Source organism: Xiphias gladius, chromosome 1, assembly GCF_016859285.1.
Source record: "Xiphias gladius isolate SHS-SW01 ecotype Sanya breed wild chromosome 1, ASM1685928v1, whole genome shotgun sequence".
Taxonomy (NCBI): domain Eukaryota; kingdom Metazoa; phylum Chordata; class Actinopteri; order Istiophoriformes; family Xiphiidae; genus Xiphias; species Xiphias gladius.
In genome coordinates, this window is record NC_053400.1 from 13,251,947 (window position 1) to 13,277,045 (window position 25,099).

Sequence of the window (25,099 nt, forward strand, 5' to 3'; positions counted from 1 at the left end):
ATGGATGCTGCAGACAAAATGCAGGCCACAAATAGCATCAAATTTTGGGCTTGTTTTCATCAAAATCTTAAGGATTATAAATAAGCTCATTCAGGGGTTGACAGCAATGTTTCTGAATCTGAATCTACAATGAGAATGATCCTTTTCTTCACTCCATCCCTAAGGGTGAGGAGCGTGTGGGGGAAAGGCAAATGACAACACATCAGTCTCACAGAAGAACACATCCCACATTCTGGGAATGCTGAAGTCAAACAAGAGGGAAAAATTCCAACATTTAGGGAAATGTTCCTTTTAAAACAATGAAAATGACACCATCTGCCCTGCATGGCATACGTGTATTTTTTTTCAATGAGAAGCCTCGTTTGCTCATGCAGAGGGCACATCATGTGCACATAAGGTTGGAGTCTCAGAGGAAGGCAGCCAAAGAAGAGAACAGAGCAGGCAGAGTGCCCCATAAAGGTGCCCCCACACAAGAGCTGTTAGACACCATGCTTCTAAATACGAATGCTGCAAATCCTGGTACTGAACCTGTTCACTACATTCTCATTAAAAACTTAATCTTCAATTCGTGTTCAAGAGCAGCTCCAATGTGACATGACTAATAAACTGTTTGCATGAGGTCATCATTCAGCCTTGTGAAATTTACCCTGAAAAGTAATGTACAATACCTTGCAAGTAAGCAATGTGAATGTTCACATCACGATGATCATTAATTGCACAATCACATAGAACCATTTTACCTCAAATAAACAAAACTACAGCACTTATTTTGCCAGGTCTGGCAACTAAACACTGACGCCTAGTTACCAACCTGGCAACCACTTCCAAACAGTTGTTTCAGCATCTGAGATCCATAAAAAACAGGCAACGTGTTCCAGGCGACCAACTGAGAGCTGCTCTAGGAAACAAGAATTGCAGACAAGGATCCTTCACCAAGTTGTTGCTGCATTAACAACAGTTTGATCATATTTCAAGGCAACCGATGAACAAGTGTCAAGGGATAATTATAGTCAGGCATTTTGCAAACAATCTGTCAAAGTCTTTAGCATATTTAATTTAAACAACAACTCTGCTACCTAGCTGCGCATGGAAAGAAAACCACTGGTTCCCCTCCATTTGTCCAGTGCATTACCATTGTACCTCTTGTGATTTAGTGTCATTATGGGTTGCTCATTACTTCCTCTCTGTGGTCACTAGTGAAAGCAGAAGCCTATTTCCATGCAAAATAAAGGGGCAGATCAATAAATAAGACATGTTCTGCTGATAAGTAACCCCTCAACTACCGGATGAGATTGGTCTTGAAGGTCTTTACGAGCCAGAAGCACATGGCAATCGAACATTAGTCCGCTAAGGTTTTAGACCAAGCAACATGACAATCACAGTTAGTGAACTGTTTTCTCTGGTATCTTTATGTCAAATATTTAAGTAGAAACAGATGTATGGACTACAGCCTCTGCTTAAACAGTCATTTAAAGCCCGATTTTAAATTATGTGGTCTCAGCATTCAACATGTGTAGAATCAAACAGCATTTCCAAAGGAACTCATCTGTGATTCACACTGCTTCTCCTTTCCTGCCCCTGATTTCAGCACTAAATAACTGAACAGCTACACAATAAAGAGTGAAATTGTTGATCACTCTGCTTTGAGAATATTAGTTTCAAACTAATAACAGCATAAGGGATGCATAAACACATTATCCAAAAGGTCAGTGCAGTCGTTGATATAATGAATGAGCTTCTGATTACTGCTTTTATGTCAGGAGAGACAGACGGAGTTTGGTCAGTTTAATAAATGATCGGTGCCGTTGCCAGCAGCTGATAGTAGCGGTAAACTATGGGGCCTGAGAAAATGACATTTTCACAGAGATGAAACGGAGGCATAACTGATCAGTGCAGGGGGAATATCGGCCCGGCTCATTAGACGAGAGCTGCCATTTTGAAAGGACAGATTTTAACAAAGGGCAACCTGAGGAAATGCGATGACATTCTCTTTGCTGCTGCAATTTTCTTCACATCTGTATTAGCCATAGATTTTTTGGGGAAATATATTTAATAACTGCCAAGCATTCCCACAAGAAGCGCCATCCTGACTGCCAAATGGATCTGAACACACACGAGTGATGTTAGACATACCTAGAGGGATGTGTAACAAACAGCACTCGTTCCAGAGGCATTACACACACACATTGGACCCTGCAGCCTATAATGTCATGCGTCTTTTTCTGACAAGCCAAGGTCTAGGCAGCTGGAAGGGGGAGTGGGGAAGGGTGTGCGTGAGAGACAGAGAGAGAGAGAGGGAGAGAGAGAAGGGGGCTTCAGGGGGCGATTTACTTGTGCCCATTAAACTGCCAAAGAAACTCACTTGCACATCAAACATCTCTTGGACACACCCCTTGCTTGACCGGTGTCCCCCTTTCATATGACCTGTCACGTCTGCCGTCTAAACCAGCTCTCTCACACACACACACACACACACACACGGCACCGGCTCACTACAATCCACTGGCAGCTGACTGATCCACAAACACTGCAATACCAGTATGGAGTGTATTGATCCTTGTGCACAGACTTGGCACGTGAGCAAGTGATTATCCAAGTAATTTCCTTTCCAAGTAGGAGGACACAGTCGGGGATATCATATTCCCTGTAGCACCAACGACAACAGGCGAAGCATGTGACTCATAATCATTGTGCGAATGGCAGAAGATCAGAGCCTCCCCGTCTTTCTATGAAGGGGTGTGGCAGCGGTGCAGATACAGGCAGCCGTCCCCACAGTTTATACAATATAACCTGCTGCATTATTCTACGTGTCGCACTTCACAGCCCCCCCACCACCACGTTGCTCTCATTATCACCTTGACCGTGATAAGCAGGGGGGGGGGGGCAGGTTAGCCAGAGAATGGCAACCGCATGCACCTAGCCGCAGCAAATCACGCTGGATAAAGCTGGAAATAGCGCCCGAAGCAAAAAAAAACAAACATTGGTTCCACTGCAAGCTATGTGGTGTTTAACTGTACAGTGAAGCAATATTGTGATGGATTTTATTTTTTCATGGGGTACTTAAACGCAGCAGCCAGGCTTTACACAAGTGGGCGCCTTTGCATGTGTGCGCTTCATTCATGGCGGCACGTAAAATCAGGGGGCAAAAAAGTTAGAGATAATTGCCCGTGGCTTTTTGGTGGCAGCTTGACTGAGGTGGTAACTTAACATGGCGGAAGCTGGTTTTCCCTGGCCAGCGCGATGTAACTTACGTTACCGGCCCCCTCCGTGAACTCTCCGTGCCTCTGTGGCTCTGCACACCCACCACAAAGCTAGCCTCCGTTGTCCACACGCTGAATCCTGCGGTTTCAAAAAAAAAGATAAAGGGGGGGGGGGTGGTCCTCACACCAGGCGACCCCCTGCTGCAGCCCCGTGGTCTGAAAAGTCGCCCGAACCAAACCGGTGCCGCCGGAGGAGAAGACAATTAAAGGCTCCACAAGTTTCGTTGATTCAAATGAGCATCACAGCCTGTGAAAACACAACTTATCGCAGCGATCCATTCAGGAAGCCGAGCAGAGAAACTGATCTGCAGTCACACACACACGCACACACACGCACACAGAGAGAGAGAGAGGAGGGCTCCCAGCCTGCTGGATGGGACTCAGGCTGGGCTCTCTCTCTCGCTCTCGCTCTCCATCACACACACAGCGTGCAGTTTTATTAAAAAGCTTGGTCGGAGATAAGGTCACGCAGATCCCTGTGTCTGCTGCAGGGGGAGGTGGGCAGCGGAATAAGGCGATTACAGGGTTGTAAACCTACCTTCAGATCGTCTGCCGGGGCATTTCAAGCAAGTCAGCCCTGAGAGGGATGCACGTTGGCCGACAGTCCCGCTCCTCAGCAGTAGAATATCCTCCGCGCTGAGGGAAATTTCCAAGGGGCCGGACGGTGTGTGAGCAGCACTAGCGCCGCTGTGCGTGTGTGCGTGTGCGTAAAGTAAGTGCGTGTGTATGTGTGTAAATGGGGAGGGGGGAGATAATCCTACGGTGGGGCAAAGAGGAAATGCGTCATTATTAATGGCCCACACGCTTTGTAGTCCATTTATCCATCTCCATGTCAACAGGGACTACAAATGGGTCTGAATTAAGGGATATTTATTAATATATACATTTCTTATTTTCATATGTAGGAAATTTTCTCCACACCTGGACAGATTCTCAGCAGCAGTTTTTATTTTTATTAATAGGCATAAAGGTCGGTAGTGGACACCCATGTTGAATGTGGCTGATCAGTAAATGTACTAGGAGCTTTGGTTTCAAAAAAAAGAAAAGAAAAGAAAAGAAAAAAACAAGGAGAATCCCTTGTGAAAGGCATCCAAACATCACCATCTGCTCAAATATTTGTGTGGAAGTTCAGAAATAGTTTATTTTATTGTAGGCTGGGTGGTGAGGAGCCATTGACCTCAAACCAGCCATCATTTGCTTTACCACACTAATCCCATTTTCCGAAATGCATTTTAAAGGAGTATTCCAGCAATTTACTATCAAACTTCCCTAAAGGTGCGGGACCCCCTCCTGACTTGTTTTAGGGCATATAGAAATACTCTGCGTGGAATTAGAATTAGTGTCTGATGTGGGTTTTCCACTGAAAAGTTCAAGTAACTGGTTAAAAATTTCCTAAAATTACATCTAGATCTTCTCCCTCACTGAAAAATCCACAATATGTGAATATGCAAAAATTGTTTGTTTCAAAAGGTTATCTGCTGGACACAAAACATTTCTTGCCACACTTAAAAAGTCCATTCTCAGTGCATGTCCACTGGAGGCTTCTAGTTTCCACATCACACGTTTGTAAGTTGCATATTGGACCACGATTGAGTTTCCGAACTAGTAGTCATGTCACAAAATCCTGCACATACTGCTCACATGTCAACTCAAATTTAGGGTGAGAACAGAGAAACTTTCTTTCCGTTTCAGAAGATAATTTTGAAAACAGGCTTCTAATGTCAAACTCTGCACACACATCATCCTTCACAGTGAATATCTAACAACCACGTAAAGTAAAAATATAAGCAAAACATAATTTTGAGTTCAGGGGGAGTTTGTTGTTTTTTTTTTAACTAAAAGAATTATCAAAATAACAGCAGTACAGGCCAAGACTTTTAGTACTAGCATGGATCAAGCTCCAAAAATTCTGGATCCTACGTTTCCCATGATGCAACTTCATAGCATCTTTAGACCAGCCCTGCTAGGTAAATGCCCACATCTTTCAACCCCCCACCAGATTCCACTTGTGGCTGTCCCCAGGAGGAGTTATAGTTGTTAATAAATAAATTAATTCTGCTAACAACTACATTGTAATGTTTATAAACTGCTCAGAAATAATAAATAGAGGCAGTGTTACCATTTTTCTCAAACTTGTAAGATCCTCCAGAGCCACAGAAACATTAAATAACTTCCACAGCCTGTATAGTACTTATTGTGATGAGTAAACTGACTGTCGTGTGTTATATCATTGCCCTTTAAGGCATAGATCTATGGTCTAAGATCATCTGAGCCTTAAGATCCTTTTAGGAAATGGGGCCTAGCAACTGCCTGGAAGTGGGACATTTGGTGGAATATTTAATTATTTGACTTTTTCTGGGGTCAGTTGGGTTACAGCAGGACAAAAATATAAACTGAGGGATCAGTGGCAGTTGCTCCACGTGCTATAAGTGGACACTGGGTCCTTGTTGTCAGGGTTTAGTTGGGTGAAATGTGAACCTGAGGGTGGGGGGCAAAGCCTGAAGATGTTGACCCCAGCTGGAGCGGGACAATCACAGCTAAATTCCAGACATTCCGATGGAAGCCCCCTGTTACTGTCGGAGCCGTTAACACTGTCCTTCCATCTGCCTCACACTGAGGTCTGTCTGCTCCTATAATCTCTACACTTCCAGGAGCACTTCAGCACAGTTACATGACTGAGAGACAACGCCCTTTCAAAATAAGAGCACACAAAATAACACCTACTTTACCAGATTCCGTAACACCAGGTATACAGGAAACTAGAATGGCACGAGGTAGGCAAATGTCAAACAACATACATCGGACTTCAGAGACAAAATTCAAATTCATAGTATGATGATCTTGCCCCATAAATTCAATGGGTTCTTCCCTTGCCCATGTCCCAGCCTTCCAACAGGTTCGGTGGAAAAAAAAAAAACCATAACCTCCTTGGCGGAGATATTAAAGATGCCAAAGATTTTCTTCACTTTGGCAGATTTTTTTTGTTGACACTTATGCAGCTTCCTTTCAACAAGCACCCACAGGCATGAAAGAAGGGTAAAAAAAAAAATCCTTTCAAGCACAGCAGCGCAGCAGACCTACCACGTCAACAGCAGAGACATCAGGTTTTGCCCTGTATTCAACATGAATGGAGATTGATGATTACCGCTGTAGTTTGATTAAGTGTTTCTGTCCTGGAAACATGAAGGGATCCACTAAACCTTTCAGACACTAGCAGGTGGGCTTGTGACTATTAGACACTATAAGTGACCATTTGCCAAATTAATTGTACTGGACACAAAGCACAAAAATCTGTACGTTTGGACCTATCAAGTGTGCAGGTAATTAATATAAAACTAAAATCTGACAAATGCCACCACCTTGTGGCTAAACACGTGGACTACACATCAGGGGGAAACTATTAATTGAAATTGAGGTAAAGATGATTTAAATAGATTTCCAAAGATTTCTAAAATAAATGGTACATTTACTTGGGAGTTTTCCACACAACAACATAAATTAATGTAGGACATACTTTAAAAATTCTTAAAGTTGTGGGGGAAAATCCAGACAAACCTCTTCAGTGTTTTTATATATTTAGATACAGTATTTTCAGTCTAATTTGCCAGTGTTGGAGACACTGACTGTAGTTTATTTTATTACCATATCCTGAATGGTATTTAGTTAGAAGTTGTTAAAAAAGGTTGTATTTGAAAAGGTCAACAGCAGTGCGTCTTTCAATAACCTACAGTGATCAAATTACTTTGTTGTGCACTTTCACTGAGAATCACTTTACACCCACCAACCAGGTGTTTGCATCCAAAAGAAGCCAAAATATAGCCAACACACCTTTGAAAACAGAGTTATGCTACAAAAAAAACTAAATAAATAAAAAAAATTTAAAATCATGTTTATGCTATGAAGAAATTGGCTGGTACATTTTTCAAACATCAAACATTTACATATTGCTCAATAAAATTGCTGAGGTGAATAAAACAAAGTGAGAGAATGTGCAGTCAGATTTTACTTTGAATTGAAAGCATTAACACACATGCTGCATGAGATGCCAGAAAAAAAATAATGAGAATATGTAAGTCTGAACAAGTAACTGCTGAGCAAAATCATTTATACAAACAAACATTTAAATTAGAAAATTTCTGAGAAGATGGCAAACTTACATTACAGCACACTGTTTTGAGCAATCAGTGCTTATCTTGCTTACCATTTCTGCTTAAAATCATTTTGTACATTTAGTGTGTCACCACAACATTACACACACACACACACACACACACACACACACACACACACACACACACACACACAGCAAGAAATTTCAGAGGCAGGTTTTCCACTTAGACACATCCCAGACACATCTTCTACTCCTGTGCCTCCACTACTTTGGGTTTTGGCTCATGTATATCAGATTCCATCCCCGGCAAACTAGTTCTCCTACGTGCAGCAGTCTCAATCTTCTGCACCAGCTCCACATCCCAGGGATGAGTGACCAAGCTGAGCACCTCCCCGTCCTCCACCCCTCCCGCTCTCCCCACTCTCCCTGCCCTGTGGATGTAGTCCGTGTGGGATTCTGGGAAGTCATAGTTGACAACCAAGCGCACACCGGATGTGTCCAGGCCACGAGAGGCAATGTCTGTGCAAATCAGCACATCCACCATGCCCTTCTGGAAGGAGTGGAAGATTCCTGCACGCACAGTAGCAGGCATCTCCCCTTGCAGACGTGAATGCTGAACGCCCATCTCTTCCAGCGAGTACCCCAACCAGTTGACGGTGGCAGACTTGTTGCAGAACACCAGCACAGAACCCCCCCCCTTTTCTTGTTGGAGCAGCTTCAGCTTTTGGTGGAGCTCCAGGATTTTCTCAGAACCCTTTACCTTCAGGAAGGTCTGCTTGACATGTGGCATGAGGAAGTGCAGCATCTTACTCTTGATGACCACCATGCTGCCAAGGTCTGTCACCTGGCTGAGCACTTCCCCGACACCACCAGGGAAGGTGGCCCCCACCACCAGCAACTGGGCTTTACGGCCAGGGCCCCGTGTTTGCTTGGGATTACTAGCAATGTTTGTGTGGTGCAGGATGCTCTCCAGCATGTCAGAAAAGCTGGGGTCGAACATAGTGTCGGCCTCGTCTACAACAAAGAAGCTCAGCTCATCTAAGTCCAGGCAACGTCTCCGCAGGGCCTTGACCAGAGCGCCTGGTGTAGCCACTAAAATATCTGGATGATTCCTCTTGAAGACCATCTTGATGTGTCCTACACCTCGCCCACCACCCACAGTCCGTGTCAGCAAGCCAAATGGAGCACACAGCGTCCGGGACACAGAGGCCACTTGCTCAGCCAGCTCTCTGGAAGGCACGAGAACCAAAGTCTGAATTTTGCGTGAGCTCCCAGCGTACATCTGTGATTCCTTGTCAGCCTGCAGTCTGTGAACAATAGGCAGGAGGTAACTCAGAGTTTTCCCACTGCCCGTCTCTGCCGCGCAAAGAATATTGTGACCTTTCATGACCTTTGGGATGGTCTGCAGCTGTACAGTGGTGGGATGGGTAATGTTGATTCTGTCCAAAACTTCCACCAGCTCCTTGCAAATGTGGAGGTTCATAAAGGTCACTGATGTTTTCTGTTCAACTTCCTCGTCCTGCTTTTGCGTTACATAGGGTGCAACAGTCTTGATGTTGTTGATGGTGAAATAGTCACCGAATGACTTGTTATGTTTCCATCCTTTCGAGCAGAGACTGGGCTGCTCGAACTTCCCAAGTATGTATCCCGCAGACTGGTTCAGATCGGGGTTCTTGCTCTGGATCAGGAGTTTTCCAGCTCTGATGGTGTTGATCTTGTTTTTGCCCCGAGTCTGCTTCACGTTTTCGACGCGCTTCAGCACGTAGCGAGGAACACGAATAACCGCGGTCCCTGGCGTGGCTGCTGACTGACAAAAGCGAGTCTTGCTGACAGAACAATTGACACGACAGCGAGCCGATGATATTTTAACAAACTGAGGACAGTACATCCTACTTGAGCAGAGAGCTCTGGACGTAACCAAAGCCAAAAAACCGACCTTCACAGACTGCATTTTGGTGCTTCACCGGCTCGCCAGCAGCTGCGATTCAACTGATATGAATAAAGACGCAAATGAACGACTGGCGACATGGAGGTGAAGCCAGTTTAGTGCAATTGGAATCTCTCAAAATCGTTCTAAATGTCAAAAGAAAAAAAAAACCAAAACACCGTCAATCTGTTAGCATCTCGTCCCACTTGTTAGCGATGTTGCCATGCGTTCTTGGCGAGTGTGGATGATGTCAAGTGGGCGTGGAGTAAAGACGTGCTTAGAAATGCGACATGTAGATTTGACATATATTTTCAATCCAAATTGGCTGCATATACAGATACGAAACTATAAACATAAATGTAAAAGAAACAAAGAATATCCAAACGTGGGGAATATTAATACTTGAATTAAACAAATTAAATAAACATAAATGTAGCATACAAACAAAGTTTAGAAAGCCTTTTTGTTAATATTAGATTTGATAATCCTAATGTAATGTTTCCTGATAAAAACTGAGAGGAGAGTTTTTGTTTCAGAGAATTCACATGTATGTATATTTTATTTAGCCAATAGTATACACTCACTTGTCAGTTTATTAGGTACACTAAGCTAAAACTAATGCAGTCGATTACAACAGTCCTGTAATAAATCCTATCTTCATGAAGGTTATAATGTTCAGTTTTTGCTGAAACTCTTTTAGAGAGGTGTTGTTTCAACTGTATCATCAGCTCATCATCAACTGTAATGATCAGTATCAACTGATCATTTTGTAGGCTGCAGTTTGTTGTGCTGTTGTATTGTGTTAAACAGACAGGTGTTTCTAGTATTTTGTCTACTCCAATTATGTTTCTAGTATTTTGTCTACTCCAATTATATCAGTCAGAGTAGGCTAAATAAAATAAACACCTGTCTGTATAACTCAACACAGTACAACAGCACCACAAACTACATCTTCCAAAATGATCAAACAGTTGAACTTCTCAAACAGTTTCAACAAAACCTGAACATTATAACGTTCATGACGGGAGGATTTATTGCAGGCCTTTTGGATTGGGCTTCATTAGTTTTAGCTGTATGTACGTAATAAACTGACAAGTAAGTGTAATTAGGTTTTACAAGGCATGGTAATTAATAACAGCATATATAGATAAATAACTTTATCTTTAAAAATGAAGTAAATATATACATTTTCAACAGCGAAGCAATTTGCCTTCACCAGACAAGTGTCCTTTTCTGACCAGAGCACTGTGTTTTATTATTGAAGTGTTGTACATTGTATGCCCATTCGAACAGTAAATCGATCAGCTGATTGCTGGCATAGGGAATCAGCACTGCCTGCAGTACAGTAATGACAGAGATTGTAATAGACCAGAGAAGGGTGAGAAAAAGCATTGTCATTGACACAACGGTGAATGTCAATAACACTCCACATGACTCTGAGTTCTGGCCAACAGCAAAAGATGAGCCAAAGACACTATGATGCAAAAAAAAAAAACCCTAACAAAAAAAATAAAAACCCATTTGTATTAATCTGAAAATTGTGGCATTGCTAAATGTAGCAGGTCTACATTTTCTCTGATGATTAGTATGAGGCTTATTCATCCGTCCAGTCATGTCTATGCTTGACTACTTAAACGCTCAAGACAGGCATACTTTTTGCTTGTGCATGATGGGGTTCTCAGAGGGATAATCCAGTGTTGCTGCTTTGCCACTGGAAAGTATCAACCAATAAAATGGAGACTAATCTCACCAGGCATGCATCCAGAGAGGGTCCAAAGGGGGGACAAGTCTTTGCTGTTTATGCCCATTTCTTTCCAGTTGCTTGATGGGAATGTTTTCATTCATTTCTTTTGGTTCACACATTTTTATCTTCCCATCATATTAATTACTTTAAAGGACAGTCGTGTTTATATCCGTCATTAACAAAATCAACTCACTCCATCAGCGATGCTGTCAAATCGCACATTGATCGTACACCAGCTACCCTTCCCATGTGCTGAATGAATCATCTCACTTATTGATTAACTGTAGCTTCAGAACATCACATACACTTTCAGTGAGGGACTCTCTGTCATGTTGGACAAACCAGTGCTGTGGCAGCTGGAATCCCCATCAACTAGGGTCTGAGATTATGATTAAGACAGAATGAAAGAAAGAAAGAACGGAGCTGGACATAATACTGGTTATGTCTGTATATGTTAACTTATTTAATGCGTTTGCCTTAGTGGAGGTGTCCAGCTCACTCATCAGACTAAGTCGATATTCAGTTTCACAGGCTGAACAAAAGAGGGCAGCATAAAATCAACAAGGAAGATTTCAAGTCACGTGAAATCCTTTTCAGTGCAGTTTGTGCACTGTCTTCCAATTCTACAATATTTCTTTCATATAGTCACATAAGAAATAAATAAATTGCATCTCTGGCATTTTTTATTTTATAAACTGTATTTAACATACTTCTCATCTTTTCAGTCTGCCTCAATATTAGGAGAGTCTATTAGTGAACCACACAAAAGAATTACGAGTAAGTTTTTACATTTTAGTGTGGAGAATGTATAAAGATAATTTCTTATTTTTCAAAACAGTCTAATTGCCTCAGCGGGCCTTTAATTCCTTATCAGCTGACATTCTGATACCACACCGTGTGCAATTTGATATTCGTTGACATTTAGTGAACATCACGTGTGTTGCCAAGGTGCTGTGTTGCATTTCTGCAGTCTCTGCAAACCCCAATCCTTGAAAGAGTGACACCTCTCAAACAGGACCAGTGTGGGGGCAGATGCTGTTTTTTTTTTTCCTCATAACTTTCTTTACAAGAACATAATATCACAAACCACATCTACAGCCTCCCACACAATTTGTTTTCTTTATCTTCCCCCTTCAAAGGTCATCTGCGAAGATAAGAGACGCAGGTAACCTGAATTAGACTCTGGTGGGTCTGGAGGCACGACTGTTGCACAGGAGAAAGTTCAGTCAGATCATTGCCACATGAGTGATTGCCACATAGTAATAGGCTGATCACTTTATAATTCAATTTAGTAGGATTATTATTATGACAAAAGCAAATTTACAGTCAGTAAATTGAGAATGATTTGGACTAATTACAACTAAAACCTTATGTCCTCCTGTCCTCCTTTCTTTTGTAGGCACTTGTGAAAGGTAGCTCGTTCCATAGCACCGTAGTTATCACAATTGAGAAAGCAAAAATTTTTAATGTGCTTGTGCCGTTTTCAAGGAACATTTTTGAATCAGTAAATTTCCTTTCATTCTTCACTTACAGTTTTTTGTTTTTTTGCGATGAATTATTGACCCAGATATGTTGCAAGAGGACAAGAATCACAGCTCAGTTCCATTGTAACTCAATCTCATGGAAGACTTTTTATAAAGGTTAATATAGTCACAGCATCACTGGATACAGACTGGAATTCATCATCAGACAAATCATCATCTGTGACTAACTTGACACTAACTGTTGATCATAGCGGTCCTTAAAGGAAGCTACTTTTGTTTTGTTCTTTTTTTCTTCAACACAAGTGATATCAACAATTTATTGATTACTTGTTATTACTTATTTAAATCGAGTTACTTTACACCTGTTTGAGTAGAACATTTTGGTACTGGTTTAATCAGTTTTAGCAAAACATTTGATTGAAATAGAATCATTTTCTTAATCTGTGTTGTTAATCGGCCTGTGAAATGGCAAGAAACTGAAAATGTAACGGCTTCGGTGTATATTTAGAACTCAAAGGGATACAACCATAAAGTATTGAGAAGGAAAAATAGATAAATATGCTGGGTCTGACTCATCTGCTGGAAGAGAATCGTTTCAGAAGATGGCATATAAGTCAAAAAGAGCTCAAACCTTGTGCTTTTGCTTGGAAATAAAGACCACAGGAAATGTGATATTGAGGCTCTCAGATGCATTTGTGAGCTAAGTGCCTGTACACCCACATGCATATAGAAGAGCTATATGTAGTGTGGCTGTGTCAGAAAAATAAGAGGGTGTTTTCTGCTACAGATGCAATTTGTCTAGAGGATGGACTGATTTACATCAAAATGTTCACCTGTAGAAGTTATTTTCAGGAGTATAATAAATTATCTGCTTTTGTCTTGGTGCTTGGTGCATGTTAAGCTTGAATATAGAAAAACATATAAAGTTCATTTTCATTTTTGCATATGTGTGTGTGTTTCCATTCGTTTCTTTTGTTGCAAGTTGATCATAAAAGCCCGAAATATTATCTTAATTTTATTAATGTGTAATAGGCAGAATGAATGGTAGCAGTAATGCTCATAATAAAAACTTGCGATGTTTCATAACTCTGCTTATCAGTGTTGCATAAACCTTTGGTGAAACAATAAAAAAAATTGCCTGATAGAGGCAGATGTTCTTGATCAGCCACAAATGTGTGTGTGTGTCTGTGTCAGTGTACTTGTGAGTCTGTTTGTGAGTGTGTGTATAATACAGGTGTGGGGCATCACAACAAGAATATGAATACCCCCTGCCAATAATGCTATTAGTTGAAGTAACTTGCTTGTAGTAGAGAAGAAAAAAAGGAGTGGTGTGCATACAATTATTACTAATTTGGACTAACAAGTCCAACAGTTATTTCCTGCCTGTTAACAGGAAATAACTGATTACTAATACAAATATTGTCAGACAAGAAGATCATCAAAGCAGAAACACATTAAAGCTTTACAGTGCCTGTAAACAGAGGGATTTACTACTGGTTCATTCTAGCCTCAGATTAATTTTAACCTATCTCTGATAAGAAATGCTCAGAATTTGATTGAGAGTTCAACTATCAATGACAGAAAGGCGGCGCATAGAGCAGAAACATGCAGTGTTAGTACTGCCCATGCACAAGAAGCACAGCTATTTATTCACTTGCCATTTCAGAGCTGAATTTAGCAAAGTGCCTATTTTAAATGCAGGTGTAAGGAGTCCACATAGCTCTTTGACTGACCATATTGCTGGGTCACAACATGTTCATCTTTTCAGCCATTATTGAACCTTTGGTCAAAATCTTTGTGAGCAATTTGGAATGAAAAAACCTACCCACCATGCACAAAGCGCTATGCAAAATTACCATTTGAGCAGAAAATAAACTTGAGAACAACAATTCACAATGAGTCAGAAACACCCCTCTCAAAGCTGCAGAACCAGGGGGAAAAAAAGTGGCAAATGAATACAGGTATTTAAACCCTGTGCTCTGGGAACATAAACAACATTTTTTTTAATGACACTTAGCTCTATGTCCTATTTAGGCTGCACCATCTATATAGCCTCAAAGCTCCAAAATGCCATGATCAAGATTTCTAATCTTCCCTATAGCCCTATTCACAATCCTAAATTGACTGATTAGAAACTAATGGGCCTGGTGCTGACAGGCTCCAGGGATGTAAAGGTAAAAAGTGCATCGTGTCATTACACTTACCAATCCCGGCTTGGATTGGAACCACAGAAAGGGGGTAAGGTTGGGGGTCGGGCACAATCAAATGTAATCTAATGGTGGGTGGTAGGAAGAGGGCGGAGGACCAAAAATAGAGAAAAGTGGATATAAGACGTAGCTATTGCAAGGTCAAAGGGTTTGTTAGATGAAATTTCAAATGCATTTTGGTCTGCAAAAAAAAGCTTAATAACACAGTAATATGACATTGTCAAAGCTATTAAAAATTTATGAATTTTAGGTTAAATATTTTCAGGGCACTCAGGTTACAATACAAATAAGACCTTCAATAATAATACACCTCACGTTCATAACTTTGTAAGGTTTTAATAAGCTGTTTATTAAGCGGGGAGCAGTGCGCGCGCGTGTCTGTGCGTGGCCCGTGTTGTGTTGTGTCTGTTGACGTCACCACTGGAACTGCCTTGTCACGCGGGGTTAGTAAAAGTTGGGATGGGAGCTCCGGAGAGAGAGAGAGAGAGAGAGGAGGCGAAATAGAGAGAAAGAGGGAACGGGACAATTGAAGGGACAATCCATCGGCTTCTATAGCGAACATTAAACTTAGGCAGAGAGAGTAGTTCTCTGTTGTTGACCAGCTCGGGAGACAGAGAGTAATTGCGAGAGACGGAGAGACGGAGAGGCAGAGGCGGGAGGCGACTTTCTCTGAAGTTGAAGCCAGAATTTCCGTCGTTAACTGCCGGAGGAAGCGGAGCCAGCGACCTGTGTTTTGGATTTGTCAAACGAGGGGGGAAACAAGCGTCCGTGTATGGCCAAAAGCTCACCAGTTAAATGAGCAAAAGTTGAAGCTCGGCGTCGTGGCTGTCGCTAAATGTTATGACATTTTAGGAGAGCATAAAGTGCTCGAGCGGTCGACGGTCGAGTGGCGGGGTAAAACCCGAGCTGTCAAACCCGATGACTACTGCAAACTGCCCCGGGAATGAGGAGCTAGACTTCAGACTGATCTTCGGAGAGGACGGGCAGCAGCGGCCATTAGGCCCCGCAGGTCAGAGTGTTTCTCTGTTCCCAGGGGCATGTTTCATTCCGTTTGTACCAGTAGTAAAACTCAGGGCACAATGTATTGTAACGTAAGTTACTCACAAAGCTATTGTCGCCTTTAACTTAACCTGCCATCTTTCGACCGCAGTCGCGATACTGTGTGCTCTGTAAAAGAGGAACCGACCCTAAGAAAAGTGTTAGTTTTTTTGTTTTTGGCTTTTTTTTGGGGGGGGGGGTTGAGAAATTGAAACATCACGCGTCTTTTCTATCTTGGTCGTCCGGCTAATGTGCACGACACCAGCTGTCATTAGCTTGATATGATAGCGGGTTATCACAAATGCTGTACGACTGAAGTTAAAATTTGTAAATATCCTACTATTTATGCAACAGATAACTTGTCCACGGCGTGTAACTCTCTGCCGGGACTTCAGCAATGTTATACTGGCTGATGGTTTATTTGGTGTAAGTAAAGTATGGCCGAGAAGGGGAACAGATTGAATGTCACTTAGGCACACTGCTGCAAAGTATCACATGCTAATGTTGTCAAAACTTTTATTATCTTAATGTTTACAGAATAAGTCAAAAGTAGGAAAGGTAGACCGGGATGTTTCATGGTAAACATAGTCTTTGCTGTAAATGTTTATTCATTACTGTCAAGTGTACTTTGAATAAAAAAGGTATTCATTTAATTTAGCAGAATGTATGAGATATTAGTCAGTCGATATTTGTATATGTAAAAATATCAGAGTTAGAGTTGAGTTGCAGCTATGCACAGATACAACAAAATGTTAAAAAACCTTTTACAAAAATGCGTACTTTTTAGAACTATAAAGAGTACTGCCTAGACCTGCTCTATATGAAAAGTGCCGTGAGATATCCTCTGTTAAGATTTGGCGCTATATACATAAAATTGAATTGAGTTGAAATGAATGCACAGTTAATTACAGGTTGACTAGTTTAACTCAGATTGCCCTAAAAAAAAAAACAAATTCAAAAAACTGTAATCTACAAAGTAAAAATGAAATACTGTAATAATATGAGTATTATGAATAAGGTATTAAAATTGAGAGTTTTAAATTTGTATTTTAAACGTGGGTTTCACCATAGTATATCCAAACACTAACTTTACAGACAGATTTTAAGAGGAGAGGGCACACATGTCTGTGGCCCTTTGCATTGTACCTTGGCAAGTTTTGTCCCATAATGAGCCTGATATGTGGGAGTAAAAAGTTTTGAAATAAGCTCTATCTGCTGTAGTACAAGTAAATTTAAGTCTGTTAACATGTAACAACTTTATCACTAGTTTAACATGTAGCTAGACATCTTGTGCATTGGAGAATATGACACTACCACAAACTTGAAAATAGTCTTTGTCCTAGTGAATCAGCGATTTAAGATTTATACCATGATAAATGAGTAGCCTTAGGTATGCCTCTAGATGAGGGTCTTTGTGGCATGACATTGCCATCTCTCTCTTCTTCAGGCTAAACAATCCTACAAAGGTGAAAATGCTAAATAAAAGGAAAAAACCCAGAGGATCATATTTTTCTTTTACAAGGTTGTCTTGGAAACTATAACCACAGTAGAGAAGAGGTGAATGTCACAGATTTTGCAATGCCTGGGTTTATTGATTAATTATTAATTACAGGTGAGCATAATTGCATTAGAATAACAATACAAGCAAAGTAAATGATCAGCAGAAGATAATTGGAGAATTATAATAGGACAATTGTATTTGTTTGATAGGGAATATATTATGAATTAAATTTGGGAAAAATTTAGATTATATATATATATATATATATATATATATATATATATATATATATATATATATATATATAATATTGTTCAGGTAACTTGTATTTAAAAAAACACTTAAGTATGTTGCATGTGTCAGGATGGAAATTAAAATTGATCTAAATATATTGATCATATTTGATGTGTGGATAAATCTACTAGTTGTTTACAGGTGCATAAGTATGTGTTTCTATTTTGTCCACTCTAGGTAGTTTCTGTTTAAGTGTAATGTCTAGCCAAATGCAAACTGGTAAAGTTGATATCTAATATGACTGACAGGAGCAGATTTCACCCTTTCGATATTTATTTGTTGTCACTTGAGGTGACAGAATGACAGAACAGATTCCAAGAAATCCAAGATATTTATGTGAATGACAGAGGCTGCTGCCTTTTTTAGTTTGGGTTTTTTATTCAGTTAAAATATGGAAAAGGGTCTTAAGACACTATGCATTGTACAAAGAAGGAGGAAGTTAAGATATTAAAAAGGTCATGAGCTAGATTTGAACCCAAAAAATAATCCATGTGTGGCTTTTACCTTGGTCTATTCCTCCATGCTAAGTTCAGCTTCTTCATTTGTTTCTGTCTTTGGGCCTAAACCATTGGAACCAGTGAATTCTCCGGCCCTGTCCTTTTCATGAAACTCTGGCAAAATAATGACTCCATGAAGGTTTGGCTTGTGCAATCTTAAATCAAATTTTCCTTCAAAAAAGAAGTTTCATTTGGAGATGGGATGAGGGGAAAAACTGCACCTGGAATAAGCGTAGGAATAAAAGCACCACTGTGCAAGTGGTTTCAATCTGCTCCGGACTGTATGACTTGGCCCAAAAGGGGGGTGCCTGTCCAAATTAATAACTAAAGTGTTATACAGGATCACACAGCCAGAGTTACAGGGAATTGCACACTCTTGCCTTGGTCTCCTTCTCTGAAGGCAAGGCTCAAGTCAGGACTTGTTTTTGTAACAGCCGGGAGAACCTCTACTTTGAATATCTGATAGGTTTTTACTACACTGAGCTTCATATTTTTACATGTTGCTTGAACTGGGCGGTGATTGTCCCGCTTTCAATATGTATGCAGCCAGTTCTTCAGAATTTGGATTTAAGTATTGTGAAAAAGGAGAGGTGACGTCTTCCAAAATAAAAATGAAACAACAGTGCCACATTTTCTATATCTCTTTGAGCAACTGCATTAAAAGCTACAATATGATACAATATTGCACTTAAGTTTCTAAAAGAGTGCTGCTATGGGAACTAGTTACTCATGTTTATGACGAATCACCTCCACATCCTTGTTTTAAATATTTTCATCATAATCTTTAATGGAGCTGACTAGTGGATATTGGCTTCCTGTACACTTTCACTCTGAGCCCAACAGTCTGTTATCTTGCTGCCTTTCAGCATTTCTACTTGCATATGTGAATGTGATTAAAAATCTGTGTAATGGTGAGGTACAGAATACCACCCTGCATCTCTGTCTGTCTTTTTTCCTCTCTTCTTTGTTTGTATGGGTGTCTATGTGTCATTTGCCTTCTCTCCCTGAGTGTTTTCCTTTTCTGAAACAGTCACCACTTTAAGGTGAAGTATCCCACTGTTGTATTCAAGAGTATTGGGCAAACTTGCTTTGAGGGTTTTCCCCTGATTATTTGAAGTGTCAGCTGAATAGAAGAACAAATCCTTCTGTGAATTAGCTGAACTTTTAAAGTGAAATAGGATCATTTAAAAATCTGAGGGACGGACAAAGAATAGCTTTAAAAACAAGACTGAACAAGAGCTTTATATATTGACAAAACAGGCATCTTTAAATTTAGTAAAGATTATTAAAAGCCTCTTCTAGAAATATGTTTTCTTAGTAAGAGAAATGATCTAATAAACTATTTGTCTCACATCTTAAAATACGTGTTGTTATTGTTTGCATTTGTTTGATGTAGTTTAGATCCAGGAGATGATTTCAGATGGCCAACAAAACAATTCAGTTGGCTAAAATTAGTGACACCAATAGCTGACTGGACCACACTGCTTGTAGACAATTCAGAGTTGGTCAGTTAAAATTGAATACATAAGTGCTTGGATTTTGGCTGTGGGCATGGTAGCTGTTGAACTATTATTGTAAAATTCTGATGTTTATTCATCACACTGTCAGATTCTAACAACAATCAAAGTTTTGGGTGTCCCGTAGAGGTGTATTGGTAAATTGGTAAGCTAATATTATCGGCCAGTTTTAAGTTAGGTATATGGGTTACTGCATGCATGTTGTCCAATTAGTGACTAACGCTTTCAAAATTGGCCAGAAATGACGTGATTATTCCTTCTAAAAAAAACCACACAGGTTTGAAACTTTCAAACATCTGTTTTTGTGCATTATGTCCATAAGTGGGCAGACCAATCCAAAGAGAGACATAACTACTTGGGTGCATATTTTCTAGATGTGCCCTCAGATTGCTAGTGGTGGAAAGGTAGGCTAACTGTAGCTTACATAGCTTCCACACAACTTTATCTCGAGGTTCCCTAATTTTGCCATCTACTGACCAAAATCTGAAGCATTTCCAAACGGGACTTTTTTAGATTGCTCGGAGTGCAAATCACTCTCTGCCAACAACTGTTGAGCTCTAGTTTGCAGTTTGCTACATTGTCTCAAAAATTGGATAAAGTCTGTCAGTTAGCTTGTAGCTGTATTCAGGCATTAGTTCATTATGTTAACAGTGCCAACTCACCAGTGTGTGGTTAGCTAAATTGCTACTACTGTATGGTTGTGTTTCCTGTTAACTTCTTTTTCTTAGTAATGACACGGGAAAAGGCATTGTTTGATTCTATGTGCTTGAGATATGAAACTTGCCCAAGGCTGCCATAAGATTCTGCAGCTTTTAACCAGTTTACTTTTGAAAACTAATGCAGCAACAAGAGGTTTAAAAGTGGTTAAAATGTTCAATTCAGACTAAAATTGAATCCTAGTCAAAACCTAACTTAGCTACGTTATAGCTAGCCAGTGACTATGACTCAAGACAAGGGGAAAAACAAAATATTGTGGAATGATGTTGTATTTTGTGTCACAAGAACAGGGTTTTCCCAAGGTTTTCAATGGGCTTAGGTGCTGTCTGGGTTCTGGGGGGTGGTAGTGGTTGGGGGGGGTACATTATTCAAAGGACATTTTAAGTCATTTTAAGTTCTTTTTTCACGTTATTTTCGACCATTATCCTTACCATATTTGTGAAAGAAATCTGCCAACAATTATTGTACTTAGTCCAAAGTCTATTCATTTAAAAAAAACATATGTTTGAGATTTAATGAAAATATATGTGGACTCTATAGGGCTATAGTCTCCCGGTCAACTGGTCGATTAGTTGGTAGATATGCTCTCTTCCGACCAAAGGTCGGAAAATCACCGGTGTTACTTTCATAAGGAGAAAAGTGCTACATCGACAGCCTTCCAGGATTAATCCTATATCTGCCATTAACATGCGTCTTGGGTGATCTGATCACAAGATCAGTTCACACCTGGAATGCATCTACACATGCGCCTCGAGTGCCCACTTGTGATCGGATCTCACTTCCCTGCTCTATATGGAAATAGAGCACAGTTTTTTGTCTTTTTTTACTTTGTTGTTATTAGCTGTTGAAAAAATAAACACTTAGGGGGACCAACGTAGATTTACATTGGCAGGGAAATCCATGTGTTAAGAGATATATAAGTCATGTTTTAAGTAACTTTATGGATTACAGCCATCAGTCCCAGTAGCTTACGGGTAACTGTCATTGTGAAACAAATGGCAGTTAAAGTAGCAGTATTAGAGACTTGTGTGTGATGGTTTTGCTTGCTACAGAGAGTGTCCTCTAACTTGCTTTTATCTATAGCATCAAACAGGGTGAGTCTGGTTTTACAAACTAATTATAGAACATACAGACGGGTGACAAATTAATGGAAAATCATGAATAAATGGGAGGAGAGCATTTGTTAAATGCAGATGCTTCTGCACAGGTGCACTGCATGGTACAATTAAGCAATTAACATCCAATCATGCTCCGTTGCATGTATAAAAAAGCTGAGCAGGCCCAGCTGATTCTGATTTTGTGTCAAGATGGCAAGAGGAAAAGTTCTGAGTGACTTTGAAAGAGGGTTATTTGTTGGGGCATGGATGGCAGGAGCTTCATTCCCCAAGACTGTTCAACTGACTAGTGTTTCAATATGAACAGTAGCTAAAGTGATATCTGCATTTAGATCTACGTGAAAGACATCAGTATATAGAGCCGGAAATTGTGGTCAACAGCTCACATTTGATGACTGTGATGCTCATGCATTAGTGCAATATGTAAGGAATAACAGAAGGGCAACTCTTCCTCAGGTGACTTAGAATGTCAGTGCAGGATGTGATCAGATTGTGTCAGCAACAACAGTCCGTCGCCAGTTACATACAGAGGGATATTATAGTAGGGCTGCTGTGCATAAAGCCCTCATTACAAAGATCAATGCACATTTGAGAGTTCAGTGGTGCGAAAACCAAAGGCACTGGTCTACAGAGGTGTGGAAAAAAATGATATGGTAAGATTAGTCATCCTTTACCATATGGTGTATGGTGCATGTGTGGCGTACACCAACAGAACGGTACAGGCCTGAATGCTTGACCCCTACAGTGAGAGGATCTGGTGGCTCTGTTATGCTGCATTTTGCTGGTATGGTTTGGGTCCATTTGTCCCCTTTGATGGAAGGGTCCCTGCAAATCAATACTAAGTTGTTATGAGATTTCGGACCGATGTGTTAGACAGCATTCACCACCATCATCATCAAAAAACTATACAGGGGAATATCTTTTGGAAGTATGGTTTTCATCCCTCCAGTAAAGTTCAGACACTTGTAAAATTAATGCCAAGGAACACTGAAGGTGTTCTGGCGGCACGTGGTGGCCCACCACCTTACTTTGCTTGTTTTGTTACTTGTTTTTGAATCTAGTTTCACATATGAAAATAACACAATCCATCTCACAGTTTGTTACATGTATTTGGGCTTATCCCGTAAAGTACCATTTACCCCATTTGTGGGACAGTATCTATTGTAAAGTGACTGTGTAAGTGGTAGAAATAGGTACTGGTGAGTATTGGGTTATGCAGGTCACAAGCAGTGGACTCATTGGGTGTTAGAGGTGGTATGAGGCAGAAGGGCAGAAGTGCCCTTTATGGGTGGCAGAGTAGTAGATCCATAGTGGAGGTTACTGGCTGTCTGCCCAGACATGCCATGTGGGGTTCAGATGGCAGGGTGGAATGAAAGGAAAGGGGGGCACACTGCTCTCTAGCTGCTGGTAAGGGGAAAATGAACAGCATTTTTGTTCACCCGCTCACCTTATCAAGACATTTCTCTTTTTCATTTTTCTCAATATTCCATTTACATTTACTTTTTTTGGTATTTCACATATTGAAAGAAGTTTTTTGTGGTTTATCGGTTGCCGACATACCAGTAAAGAAAATTGTAGACCCGCCATCAGGACGACAGAGGCTTCTTTCCTCTCTCAGTGCTTTCTCAGGATATGAAAGAGACCACCAGTGACATCAGAAAGACTGATCTAGGCCAATGAAATCTCCAGATGCCAGCATTTATCACAACCACTTAGTCACTCGTCAGGTTTGATTTTGCTCTATTAATGTGCTGTGACATGTACTGTGTACCTGTAGGGTTGACTTTGTCATTCTTATATATAAGGATATGATGAGGCACATTTTTATCATAATGAAATAATCAAACTGAGATAAGCTAATGGAGAAAGCTTTTTTTTCCCTTGTCTGTTTTGTTGTCATTGCTTTGCTTCTCTGAACCAAGAGCACGTTCCTCTCAGTCCTTGTCGTGGGAAAGACTGAAAGACTGAAATTACATCGCTCTCATGGTGGACTATTTTGAGCTCCCAAAGAGAGTGGCAGAGGGCAGACGGCAGGTTCTACTGACTTGTTCGTACTTAGAGCAGGAGAACCCCTCTCGCCCCGGCACGTCTGCAGCCTTCGACTTTTTACTGCTGAAGCACTTTGTGATCGTAACGAGGAGAGGAGTGGAAGAATGCTGTGTGCCAATTCGCCAGGTGAGTGTGTTGGCACTCCCAGACTCCAGCCAGGTGTGTTTCGTGTGTACATGTGTTTGTGTTTGTCTAGACTTTTAGGTTGAGGGGTGGGAGCAACCACTCGGACAAACAGCTGTCATTAGGGTACAGGCGGTTCTAAAGTATGTCAGAAACAATATTAAACTTTCCCTAAAATGACAAAAGAAGATATTACATGTGTCACTGAAAAAAACACATGAAGCCAGTTTGAGAGGTGTCCAGTCTATGTCCAAAATTAAATATTGCTTAAAGTATTTCATGTTGTATGCTCTGCACTTGACTTACACTTTGCTAATGTCCAGTTGGCCTTTGTGTTTATTTAATTTTCTTAATTTTAAATATATTTTCCATTTTAATTGTGAAGCTTGTTAATATTAGATATGTTAGACGTGTAGGATGGTGATAATGGTTGATATGCATAGGCATTATTATAATAACAAACCTCACCACAAATTATATATAAAAAACTGTCAAAAGGAAATAAAAGAAGAGAAAAAACATACAAATAAAGGTTGGGCCATTTTTAAGGGAGAAAAAAGAGTGCGGTGTGTTTGACAGTCAGATAAGCAAATTCTATTCTCTTTGTTAGATGAAGTTTCAGATGAAAGGCTGTACATATGAGAATAAGAGAATTTATCTACCTAATTCTGATATTTCTATGAAAATGTAAAAGAGGAGAGGTCAAAGGTCAGACAGTCATGCATGAGGTCCACATGTGGGGCTAGATTACCATGTGAGTGCCCCCTAACCTTACTGAACTGAAGGGGTCCAAGCACCCACTGTGATGAATAAGACATTTGTTTCCCGGGGCGAGGCATGAGTAACTATGTGTGGCATCTGTCTAGTTTAAATTTAGTGTAACTGAACCTACCGCTGGCTGCGCTGTATCAACATGTCAGAGGCTGCATTACACCAGAGAGAAAGCTGTTGAACTCCTGCATCTAGTTCCACTTCTCTCTTTCTCTCTGTGGCCCCCTTTTACTATGAGGTGCATCTTGCTACAAAGGGATTAGAGTGGTTTGAACCCCATTTTATTTTAGGCTTCCCTCAAAGCTATACTTCAGTCTGGCTAATGCTTGGTATTGGCAACTCTGCCCCATGCAGTTTTTCTTGTCCCACTCCCGTTATATGTCCAATGAGTCCAGTGTGACATATTCAAAAAAGAGTCATAAAGAAGCAGTGATTGTTGCAGGGCCCTTTATTGGAGTTGAACAATTATAGGAGGCTCTAGATGGGATGTATAGGAAAATGTTTAAATTAAGTGTTCACAAAAAATGAATACTTCACTAGTCACTTTTAAACTTGTGATGCACCAGTTAGACTTTCAAGGGGGTCATGGCACACATTCCCATTGGGCCCCATGTGGTTGAGTAGACCCTACTACATGGGTTACAATTGGAATGTGAACCATGTAGACTTTGACAGCTGGTCGAAAGGGCTTTACACACCAATTGTGGATAGAGGTTTTAACCATTTAACCTTAACCATAACCAT

At 40.6% G+C, this 25,099-nt stretch overlaps 3 protein-coding genes across 3 annotated transcripts in view; 1 reads left to right on the forward strand and 2 right to left on the reverse strand.

The window, feature by feature from the left end:
• tln2a (talin 2a) overlaps positions 1 to 3,958 on the reverse strand; it is a 91,850-nt gene extending 87,892 nt beyond the window's left edge. The window contains exon 1 of the mRNA XM_040126853.1: positions 3,799 to 3,958. The gene's annotated coding sequence lies outside the window, so the exon portion shown is untranslated. The remainder of the gene's footprint in view (positions 1 to 3,798) is intronic.
• Positions 3,959 to 7,245: 3,287 nt separating this feature from the next.
• Positions 7,246 to 9,563, reverse strand: ddx28 (DEAD (Asp-Glu-Ala-Asp) box polypeptide 28). The gene has a single exon (XM_040139375.1). The coding sequence runs from the start codon at positions 9,320 to 9,322 to the stop codon at positions 7,619 to 7,621; it is 1,704 nt and encodes a 567-aa protein (XP_039995309.1). The 5' UTR covers positions 9,323 to 9,563; the 3' UTR covers positions 7,246 to 7,618.
• A 5,633-nt stretch (positions 9,564 to 15,196) lies between these two features.
• The window catches only part of nfatc3a (nuclear factor of activated T cells 3a), a 66,070-nt gene continuing 56,167 nt past the window's right edge, over positions 15,197 to 25,099 (forward strand). Inside the window, exon 1 of the mRNA XM_040128487.1 lies at positions 15,197 to 15,742. Coding sequence (XP_039984421.1) covers positions 15,652 to 15,742 — 91 coding nt within the window. The 5' untranslated portion in view covers positions 15,197 to 15,651. The remainder of the gene's footprint in view (positions 15,743 to 25,099) is intronic.

Bases quoted from the DNA above. Each gene is read 5' to 3' on its own strand.
- ddx28 (XM_040139375.1), bottom strand. From the start codon at position 9,322: ATGCAGTCTGTGAAGGTCGGTTTTTTGGCTTTGGTTACGTCCAGAGCT.